The sequence below is a fragment of the Solanum stenotomum genome, chromosome 12 (genome assembly GCF_019186545.1).
Source record: "Solanum stenotomum isolate F172 chromosome 12, ASM1918654v1, whole genome shotgun sequence".
In the NCBI taxonomy this organism is placed as follows: Eukaryota; Viridiplantae; Streptophyta; class Magnoliopsida; order Solanales; family Solanaceae; genus Solanum; species Solanum stenotomum.
This window is the reverse complement of record NC_064293.1, coordinates 49,340,043-49,352,425: the sequence shown is the minus strand read 5'-3', so window position 1 is coordinate 49,352,425 and position 12,383 is coordinate 49,340,043. Positions and strand designations below refer to the sequence as shown.

Sequence of the window (12,383 nt, the reverse complement as noted above, 5' to 3'; positions counted from 1 at the left end):
GTGATTGTAATTTATTTTCCATCATTTTAAAATTTGTTGCAAACAAAATAAATAAAGGCTAAAGCTATGCTAGTAAATTAATGAATTCGTATCAATATTGTCAAAAAAATGGAGTTATGTCAAAAAAAAAATTGAGTTCCATAATTGATTTGTTTTCGTTGAAAAACTTTTCATTTCTTTTTAATTAATTAATGTGATTCTTTATTATTGAATTACTTTGATATAATTTTTTGTTGGATTGAATCTTACTGGAAGATAAAAAACGTCAATGTCTTAAGCCTATAATTGCCTATAACTTATAAGAATTAGCATAAAAAATGCATTACTGTTAACTTTTTGTACAACATAATTTCTAATTTAAAATCGCAATCAAATATTCTTTAGAATATATGCATAAATTATATTAAAGTGAAAAATCATTTTGAAAAAATTACTATAGTTATTAGCAAGCTGCTGGCTACTCTTGTAAGTAGCCTATTAGACATCAAACTTCGTGTCAAGATTGACAAAATTATCTTGTATTTCAACATTCTTTTTAAAAAATTATCAAACTAATTGAACGAGGATTCGTTGAAAACTAAGAATAAAATTATACTCCTTTTTTTCATTTTTGAATAATTTAGACAAGACGAATTCGCTATAATTTAAAAAACAATCCAATCGATCATTTATATATAGATGTATCAACAATGCATATTGGCATGCCAAATTAACATCAATATGAAAATAGCTAGGTGAAAAAGAATAGGACGAGAGGGCACAAAATAAAGCTACATAGGAATTAAAGTTCTAGTACTAAGTAATGGTAGTATCCCAAACTAAATTAGGATGGCTAGGCGAAACTACTATTTATAAAAGAAATATACAATCAATCTATTCGAGCAAACCCTCTCTTTTTCACTTTCTAAAAAATGTCAAGTCTGTTTGTTTATGAATCTGATATGCATCAATCTCTCTTGGATTGATTAAACTTTCCATATAAACAAAACCATCTAGGATAAAGGAAAGTGGATCAATATCAAAAGACCATATTCGATCGTCACATGTTCTATAAATAACCTTCATTCCTCGTAATTCAGCACTTTACCATCGGAAAAGCTATATATAGGTATAATTGAAAATGCTCCATTAGTTGGTAATGTGAGTAACTTTATCCAAGATTCCTGAACACCATACTCTTTCATTATCCATAAATTGAAAGTGATTTCGTTATGGTTAAAAAGACAAATCATACTTCCCAACACAGATAAGCCCTCTTCAATAATCACGCTTTCAGGTGTATAAAGGCATATTTTTTTATAAGGGTATTCTCTTATATGTCTCATCTGAAATATTTAACGACATCATGGATTGTGTATCAGAAGAATCAATACCAAGCCAGTGAAACGCTCCATTTACAAAGGGCAAACATTCCTTACCATACAAAATGGAAACATTGCCTACAGGCCCAATTGAGGGCGAATAAATTTTTCTCCAGGAACCATTTTTTAGTGCTACAATTTCATCTAGTGCAGTGCCGTTCTTGTCAATCCTAAGGACTTTATAATCATCACTAGTCGAGTCATATCCCAATCCATAAGTTGATTCCTGTTTTGGCGATCCTAAAGGGGGAAGTACTATTGATTCTGACGTAGTAGGGTTCCATAGCAATAGCATTGTAGGCTGGTCCCGAGAAAGTCCGGTCCAAATCCCGATGAGAAACAAGGCATCGCAACAACAATACATTTTATAATGACTGAATGGTGGTTTTGAAACTGTATGTATATCATTAACAAGTAGTTGATTTGGGGATAAAGAAGTGCAATAGAAATTTAAAATTTTACCCCCAATAATAATAAGCAATTTTTGGGAATCAAGTTGATTTTTGGCATGATTGTGATGCTTCTTCTTAAAGTAAGGCTCAGTTAATAATGTCTTCCAAGATTTCGATACACATTTGAAACGAAAAAGAGACTTAACAGGAAGTTTAGTGAGAATGTCAATAAGTATTCCCTCCTCTAGAATGTGAGTTCCCATTACCATTACCATATTGGCGAAGCTGAAGAGAATAAGAGGTTTTCTAGTATGATTTAATATTGCTGCTATGTGGTTTAGGGTTAAGTATATATATAAACCTAAAAGGATTGAAGTGTAGATATAAACCTAAAAGGATTGAAGTACTAATTACAGTAAATTTCTTCCATATTTTACGGATTAGAATTCTTAATTTTCCTTTATTTTTTGTGTTAAAATTTGTATGATATTTTTTCATTAGGTTTTTCTTCCATATTTTAAGGATTAGAATTTGCTTATGAGAAGAATTCGTGTAATACCCAATATCAAATACTTTGAATTGAAGTATTTTTGGCAAAGTAAACAATAATAAGAGTCCTAGCACTGTTGCACAATCATTTTTAGTAATATAACCATAGACCGTAGTAATCCCAAAAATTTTAGTCAACATAGTTAGCTTTGACAATTTCAGTGTTTTAAAATTAAAAATCATTAATAATGAAAGAAATCTTAAATATATGGTGAGAGAAAAAAAAATAAAAAAATTCTGGTTTTATCCTAAGTAATTCTATGTTTTCTCCTTTAAATAAATAAATAAAAATTAACCAAAAGGCAGCATGCTCAATGTAGGGGAAAAACACTCCCAAAAAACTCCCGCTGCAATTCGCTGGTGGATTATTCTCGCATATGTTTAGAGTTCATAAATAAACAAAATCTTAATATAACATTATTTAAATTTAAATGTTCATAAAAAGAAATTGATAATTTCTTATGCACTTGTTAAATTGACATGTTAATTTCCTTATTCACATTGTATTAACTACGAATTAGTTACTTTCTGAAAAATTACATATATACAATCTATTCAAATAAAATTAATATTGCGATGAATGTGTTTATATCATGTAAACAAAAATTGTTCACAAATTTGTGAAAGAAGCGTAGTTGATTGAACGACTACTTGTAGTTATGAAATTGAAGCTTTGCATTGTTTCCGGATCCGGATTCTAATTGTGGGCCTAATATGAAACGGGCCTGTACTGTGGGGATAGCTAGGGTGGGGTGTGTGTGGCTCCTTTTTACATAAACAAAATTGATAGTTGCAATTTTATTGAAATAATTAGATTTAATGTGCTCAAATAAGTACGATAATATTTGCTGTGATTAATTTTGTATCATCCTAATATACTACTAATTAAAAAAAAGAAGAGAGACTATATATGTATATACAAAGCTTATTTACTAGTATATTTCATCCTCACAACACACTTGAGGTATACATGTATAAAGTCATATGTGACTTTAATGAAAAATGGGGCAAATACAAAAACTAGGAAAAGCCCCTCACATTAGCTAGTTACATAAAAATAACAATAATTATGCTTAATCCCCAAACAAAGTTGGGATTAGCTATATATAAAAAAAAGGTTGATAGGTAAAACTTACCAGCTCATGATTAGCTAGTTATGTCAAAACAAATATTCAATGACACATGAACCAGAAGGACTGGACCATGGTACATCAATTTTAACCATGAAATCCTCATATTCAAATGGGACAACTTCTCCATTAGTCTTACAAGTGCTTGGTTTCTGAGAAGCAAAAATCCTCATTTCGCCAACGCCTTTTATTTCAACTTCAACTGAATTAGATTCATCGTCCAGCTCAATCGACTGAATCGCCCCACCTGTATTGAGCATATTCACCAGCCCAATTGGAGCAAATTGGACTGATTTGGTTCCCAAAATTGTAATAGGAGAAACCGTTAAAAGCTCGAAATTAAAAGGCTCGAGAGTGATTTGGACCCTGTCTGTTGGCTTTACCAAAACCAACTTCTTTTCTTTGAATGAGTAGAGCACAAGGGTTTCAATTTTTTCCAAGTAAATTGGGCTTGTTCCATGCTTCCACTCAACATCTTTTGGGCCGGCCTGACAAGTCACAGCCTTGGAATATTGAGAAGCACAAATGTTACGTCTAGCCTCACGGTCCCACCCTCCACCTTGACAATTAAATGCACCAACGACTCCCGTATACTAAAAAAAGACCAAAAATTAGTATCTCGTATTTTTATCCATCAAAATAATAGCCGATAAATATATATAAACGTGATATCTTATACCTTATTGAGGTTCCAAATTTTGAGCATAGTTTTTCCATTATGGAGTGGATCTTCAAAGAGGCAATCACGAGTGGGAAGTGCATAATGTTGGCAACGCAGGATGGAACCATCAGGCAACACCAATGTTTTGAGTAGGTCAAAGTTGTGTTGGCCAACAGAGTCACTAATGTAAATAGGGCCACCAGAAATAGCTCGTGAAGCTGCGTGGAACTCAGCACAAGGGTGTGTTGACTGAAACATGTCCCAGTCTGGGTGAATAAAATTGCCCATCCACAAGCTATTGTAGGCACAATGCACCATGTGGCAACCTTGTAGCCAAAATGTACCATTTGGATCACCAGAAGGATCTGTGCACCAAAAGTCATCTCCTGCACAATGTAAAAAAAACAAAAGCCATTTAATTTTCACGATACAATTTCAACTTTATATTAGGAATTGTCTGTACATATCTTTTCTTTCATATTAGGACCGATAATCTTTGTATACGTGTCCTTGTCATAATTAATTATCATAAATTATTTCCTATAACTTGCCCCAGTTTATTAATTATCAGTATTATAAATTATAACTTACCTACAAAACACGACAAATACAAAACCATATATAATCAATAAACAATTAAAGTTTCACCAACTCGTATCATGTTGTGAGTTTTAATTTTGCAAAAGTACTTATATATAATATAAATTATAATAAAGGGTAAAATAGGAAAGAATAATCCAATACAATTTTTTGGTAACTTACCCACACGACCAAGGGCAATAGTCTCAGTACCAAGAAACATAAAATCATTGCAATGTTCCATGCTAGCAATGACTCCATTTCCATTAAAATGTTTCTTTACTGAAGCTGTCAAGGCTTTATAATAAGCCTTAGCCAAATCCACTCTACCACCATAATCCTCACATAGCATTTCCAGCAACTGCACATCCATTAGAAAAAAAAACAATTTTTAATATCGTTAATATATACTGAGAGTATAAAAAATTTAATAAAAAATCGAGTAGTTACGTGAATGACGTCGACTTTGACACCATCAATCCCAACAGATTCTAGGTGAGAGTGTAGACCCTCGTACAACTTTTCAGCAATTTCTGGTGGGACCAACCCAATTCCATTGTTCACAATTTTATCAACTGCCAAATCTTCCATTGTTTTCTCTAATCCAGGAGTTAATTTGGGTCTAATAACTTTGGATTCGGGTAGATCCGATACCCCGGGCCTTAACCCGCCCCAGTACCCACATAAAGCATGCCACACGTACACAAAGTCCACTGTGTTGAACTCCTCCTTAAGGTCCTTAATAAAAGCACCCATGCCCTTATTGTTAGGGTCACCCTGCCCCAAACTTCTAGGACTCACATAATCTCTAAACTTATAATTTTCCTCGAATTTAATAAGCCTACACGGCATTTGCTCACCGGCAGAAGTTCTATTTGTACCTGTACAGACATAATATAATTTCAAAAAAATATCTCTAACGACTATTAGATAATTTAACGAGGATCGATAATACCTTCTGAGGTGATTGGGTCATTGTCGTGACAAATGGATTGCCAACCATCATCAATCAACACGAGCCCAGGTGGACACCCACCATCAACTAGCCCTTTCACACCTTCCCACACACCTTGAGGGTGCACCGTAAGGTAAAATGCATCCCATGTACACCAACCAAACTTATCCACAATTCCTGGAGGTGTTTTTTCCTCAAGGAGCTTAAAAGTACCTAGATGAATCCTAGCTACTTTAATTGCATCTTTAACCAAGCTGTACGGATCATCACCTGTATTAATAACATATACGAAATCTTTATGAATTCTAATATTTATATTAGTACTAATTTTACAAAATTATACGTTTGTCATGCACTTACCTGCATGCATGTACAGTATGCTATGGAAGGAGTCTCCGGTAACTTTACTGGACCCACTTTCGACGCAAACGTCGATGAAATCGTCCATTCCGGGCTGGAGAGAAGCTCGGAAGGGGCCTTCAATGAGTGGTAGAAGCAAGACATAAGGCCGGCCTAATGAATCAGACTTATCAAGAATGACCATTTGAGTCTCATGTTCAAGGTCTCTTCCATTAGTTCCGGTCCAATGAGTAGTCCACCATACTTTAAACCGGAAAATACTCATAAACTTGATGTCCTTCAGTTTCCCAATTGGCACAACGTGGTGGCTCTGGGCTTCATTTGCCTTAAAGCCCACAAAGCAACCCGGAGTGGAAGTTACTGGTTTGTCCCTAGTGGTGTAAGGTGATGGAGTTGCACTAATATTATTTGGAACATGAGAAAGGATGATTTGGTCATTGACCAAGAATTTTGAATTTTTCAAGGTAATGTCTGAACAATCAACATGAATTTTGAAGTTTCCATCAGCTTTGTTAAAAATTGGAGCCATGGATGAAAATATACAAAATAAAAAAAAATTGATCAAGAATATCACAGAAAAATACTTTTTTAGAATTGAATGTGTAGAGTGTTGTTGAGAGTAAAATGAAGTTATGAGGATTTGGTAATTTGGGAGATTGCAAATTTATAGCACATAAAAAGGGTGATGACTATGCAAAATAGGAAACTTCAGGGGAAGAAAGATTTGTTGGTCGGTTTGGCAAGAATTGAATTTTCTTAGATTTAGGTGGGGACAGCTTAGTGCAGTGTAAAAGGTATGTAGCTAATTAATATTATCCACGTGTACCTAAGATTTCTTCTAGTCATTTTGTAGGATTTTGAAATTAATTTTGACTAGTATAAATTAAATAAGAGGAGTGCACCATATTATATATATATTTGTTTTCCCTCTTATTTTTACTTTATAAAATATCATCAACGGAAGATCTACGCAAATTAATTGGTTTGTGTATTTCAAACAATTTAATGTAAATGTGGTCTTTATTTCTACTTACATTTATGACCTGTTTGGTCCTAAGAATATATAGGGAAAATTTAGGAAAACTTGAAAAAACTAACGTGATAAATATGTTGTCAAGAATTTCAAGTTCCCAAATACTAGAAAAAACTAGTTTTTGGGCCAAGTTCTAGTATTGGGGAATTTTAAAAAATTTAAAATTACCTCAAACTTTTATATTTTATAAAAATACCCATAATATTTTAGTTTGAGTGACAAAATTAAATTACAAGATTGAGAAAAAAGAAAATTTTGTTTGAGTGAAAAAGTTGAGAAAAAAAGAACAATTTGTTTTTAATAGGTTATAATTATAATCGAATCAATGACAAGTTTGAATATGCGATTGATGTATTTCTTTTGCATATATTGTTATTTTGTTGTTGTTGATTGTTATCAATTATGTTAATGAGGTTATTTTTTAACGGAACACATTCATTATAAATAGATAATACAAATTTATGGATGTTTTTAATAGTTTATAAAACTTATGGGTATAAATCATGTTTTTTAAAATAGCCAAATATTCTTGAAAAACTTTGAGGTCAAAAACACATTGCGTAATTTTACTAAAAACTTGGCCTAAATACTAGCCAAGAATAAACACTTTAAACTTCTGAATCCTGGCAATTAATGAGTTTAACCAAGCTGTATATGAAGTTGATGTCCTTCAGCTAATTGGCACAACGTGGTGGCATTGGGCCTCATTTGCCTTAAAGCCCACAAAGCAATCCGGAGTGGAAGTTACTGCTTTATCCCTCGTGGTGTAAGGTGATGGAGCTGCACTATTATTACTATCTCGAACTTGAGAAAGGATGATTTGGTCATTGACACAATTTTTTGAATTTTTCACGGTAATGTCTATTTTTTTTAATTTATTTTTTTGTGTATTGAGTCAGACCACGTTGAATATAATACAGGTAAAAAATTAACCTCATGGGGTTCATATATCAAAGTATATCAATGAGGTGAAAATGATAATACTTTCTCACTTCGAATTTATGTGGCATCATTTGAATTTGATAGTCAAACGGTTTGATATAATTTGACAGAGAATTCAGACATGAAATCTTCAAGTTTGTTTATTAAAATAAATCCTATATAATTGAAACTATATAAAAGTACTACAAGTCACAATAATTGAAAAGTCAAGATATTTAAAAAATAATATAGAATAATTACGATTACAAAAAGACTTGTTTGAAATTTATTTCAAAAAGTGTTTCACAAAAAGATTCTTTCATTTCTAAGAATACTAGACACAAGTGTGCTAGCATGAGCCCAATATATGTTATTTTCTTAATTTCACTTTATGTAACATAGATAAAATTTAGAGAGTCAATTAAATTTTAATATGATCTTTAAGTATTTTAAGTTGTTAATTATTGTAGTTTATAGTACTTTTACATAATTTTTAAATAATATTTGTTACTTTCTTTGTCCCAATATATGTAGCACAAAGAAAATTTCAAGAGTCAATATGTTGTTAATTATTGAGATTTACAACTTTTTATGTAGTTTTCAAATTAAATAATATTACCTCCGTCCACTTTTAATTGTCATAATTTCCTTTTTAGAGTCAAACAATAAGAATTTTGACTAACATTTTACGATGTATTTTTCATCATATTGATATGCAAAAAATTGCAATTTTATAGTGCATTTCGTATAGTTTTTGAATATCTATATATTTTTTTAAATATTAAATTAATGTAATCTAATTTAATTTTAAAAATTAGTTAAATTGACTTTCGAAAAGCGCAACATGATAATTAAAAGTGGATAGAGGGAGTACATGGTACTTCTCAATCAATCGAAATTTTTTTTATAAGCAATTGAGTTTTAATATGTTTTTTTAAAATATAGTAAGTTGTCAATTATCATAATTTATAATATTTTTTACGCAATTTTTAAATATATATAAAAAAATATAAAAAATAAGCCAAACAAATCAAAACAGAGGAAAAAAGTAGACAAATGTATATGTAAGTGTGGAACCACACAGGTGAAGCAGACATGTCGATCGCCACCTGTGTGGTTATCCACACTTATAGTTAAGTAGTGGAAAGTAATACATGTTACTTCATTTGTCCCATTTTATGAATCAATCAAATTTTTTTATATGTTTTTTAAAAATATTTTAAATTGTCAATTATCATGATTTATAGTATTTTTTACGTAATTTTTAAATATATAAAAAAAGTAAAAAATAAGACAAACAAAGTAAAACGGAAGGAAAAATAGACAAATGTATATGCAAGTTGGACCCACACATGTAAGCGGGCATGTCGACCGCCACCCACCTGTATGGCTATCCACACTTATAGTTAAGCCTAAGAATACTAGATATTTGGTGCTCGTGCCAGCACGTGCCCAATATATGTTACTTTTTTTTTTAGTCTTTGTGATATAAAAGGAATTTGAAGAATCAATCAAATTTTTTTTATATATTTAAAAAATATATTTAAAGTTATTAATTTGTTGTAATTTATAATATTTTTTGAGTCATTTTTTAATAATACATGTTACTTCTATTACAATTCACGTGAATAATCGTATATATACATCTATCACTATTTAATGCAACATTGAAGAACAATTAAATTCAAACGGTTATTTTATTTAAGAGGAAAAAATGTGACAATTAACTTGAGAATATGTAATAATGGTGGGCCCACAAGAACCAACCATCTCTAAATAAATTGTTCAATCTCTTTTGAAAAAATACAATTTTTTTCTTCCTTTTCCTTAAGATCCAACGCTTTTTCTTATAAAAAAAGGGAACAAAAGTAGGTATTATATAATTCCAGAAGCCACGCAACTAAAAGCTACGTAGACAAATGTATAAATTTATGAAAACGCAATAGCTTTAATCTTCTACGTATATAAATTTTGTATATATATATTAAAAGATTTACTAAATATTTGGATGTGTACAGTGAAACTGATTATAGTTTGAGACAATTATAAAAATCAATAAATTTTAGATTATGAATTTGCTTCTTAGAAATAAGTTAGTAACTCACCTCTTTTCAAGACCCTACCCAACGGAGGATAACGTAGATGACCAATTTCAATATAAGTGTCGATTATTAATTTCATTTTCGACTCAACTATAAGTGACACAATTTATTTTTTTCCAAAATTCTGTTTCAACAATTACGGTTATTATTTAAGTAGTTGAAAACGGTTGACAGTTTTGTTTCAACAGTTATGTACTACAGTTAACTAACCACACGTCCCAATAAGCAGCTCACACTTTGCATGCATAATGTCATGTTCCTTATCCATTACTTAAAACCTTATCAGTCGGCGGACGTTACGTTTAATTTCTTGAAGAAGAAAGTTGCATTAATTATATTAAAGCATAAAAGTGAAAACGCGTAAATACTTTAATTTATTTTCTTTTTGGTTTAGACATGTCATAACCTTGACTAGTGTATAACTAACAATATATGTATATATGTTTTAACTTATCATAATAAAAACATACTTTTTTATAATTACAAATGTACAATTAATCTTGAAATGTACGGAGCAATTTAAAGAACTTATGGTGCTCTATAATTAGTGATATAGGTGCGTATAATAATGGTAATAACAATAATAATTCATGTGAGTATGATCATTAATTTTTTTTTAAATAGAAATTATAAAGGTTAGACACTTTTCATGTTTGTTTGTGAATAGCGTGTTGGTTGAAATAAAGGGATGATGTTGACTTGTGAGGATTGTCATGTCATGTAAGCTAATTAGTGGAGCAGAAAATAAAATTGATAGGAGTATTATTTTCTGAAATTTAAAAAACATTAATCCAATCACTTATAGTTGTATCAACAATGCATATTGGCGTGCAAAATTAACATCAATATGAAAATAGCTAAGTGAAAAAGAATAGGACGAGAGGGCACAAAATAAAGCAACACAAATTTTCTTAGACAAAATAAATAAAATAATTAAAGTTCGAGTACTAGGTAATGGTAGTAGCCCAAACTAAATAAGTAATGGTAGGCAAACTGTTAATATGTATTAAAAATATTTCGGTACATCAATCTATTTGACTTTTTCTTGCAAATTCTCCCTTTTCCGTTTTCTAAGGAATGTCTAGTATGTTTGTATGTGCATCAATCTCTTTTGGATTGGTCAAACTTTCCGTATAAACAAAACCATCCATGAAAAAGGAAAGTGGATCAATATCATCAGAATTAAAAGACTATATTTGATTCTCAGTTCTATAAATAACTTTTGTTTCAATAAATATTCTATCAATAACTTCTATATCACGGTATTTGTATCGAAGTAGCACATTACCCTCGGAAAAACTATATATGGGTATAATTGAAACAACCCCATTACTTGGTAATGTGAGTAATTTTATCCAAGAATCCTGAACGTCATACTCTTTCATTATCCATAAATTGAAAGTAACCTCGTTGTTATTAAAAACACAAAGCTTACTTCCCAATACAATACACCCATTTCAATAATCATGTTCCATTTATGTTTTTAGAGGATAAACACACATTTTTTGGTAAGGATATTCTCTTATATATCTCATCTGAAATACTTAACGACACCATGAAGTCCGTGTAATAATCATGCCAGTGAAACGCTCCATTTACAAAGGACAAACATTCCTTACCATGCAACATGGAAGCATCGCCCCCAAACCTTTTTGAGGGCGAATAAATTCCTCTCCAGGAATCACTTTTTAGTGCGAGAATTTCATCTCTTTTTAGTGCAAGAATTTCATCTACTGCATCGATCTCCTTGTTAATCCTAAGAATTTTATAATTATCGCTAATTGAGTCATATCCCAATCCATAAGTAGAATCCTCTTATAGCGACGATTCTAAAGGGGAAGTACTATTGATTCTGACGTCTATCACTATTTAATTTAATGCGACATTCAAGAACAATGAAATGCATACGGTTATTTTATTTAAGAGGAAAAAGTGTGACAACTTACTTGAAGAATGAGGGTCCACGTGTAATAATGGTGGCCTCACAAGCGCCGACCATCTCTAAATAAATTGTTTTTATATCTTTTGAAAAAATACAATTTTTTCTTAAGATCCAACACTTTTTTCTTATCAAAAAGGCAACAAAAGTAGGTGTTATATAATTCCAGAAGCCACGTAACTAAAAGCTACGCAGACAAGAAATGCAAACTTGGGACAACTGACCCAACGATTACGGTTAATTAAAAAAAAACTACTAAATGCATATGTTGGATTAATGGCGGATATAGGATTTTAAGATTGTGAGTGTCTAAAAATGGTGGAAAAAAATATAAAAAAGATATGTTAATAGTGAGATTCAAACCCAAGCTCAACAACACTAAAAGAGCCTTAAACTGACCA

The 12,383-nt window shown here is 31.1% G+C and overlaps 1 protein-coding gene across 1 annotated transcript; it reads right to left on the bottom strand.

Moving 5' to 3' along the window:
- Positions 1-3,422: 3,422 nt before the first annotated feature.
- On the bottom strand, positions 3,423-6,613 carry LOC125849253 (probable galactinol--sucrose galactosyltransferase 5). The gene is made up of 6 exons (XM_049529299.1): positions 5,988-6,613; positions 5,628-5,897; positions 5,123-5,553; positions 4,856-5,033; positions 4,112-4,479; positions 3,423-4,025 (listed from the first exon to the last, which is right to left on the bottom strand). Exons 1-6 carry the CDS (start codon positions 6,514-6,516, stop codon positions 3,462-3,464), a joined length of 2,340 nt encoding a protein of 779 aa, XP_049385256.1. The 5' UTR covers positions 6,517-6,613; the 3' UTR covers positions 3,423-3,461.
- Between the last annotated feature and the right edge of the window lie 5,770 nt (positions 6,614-12,383).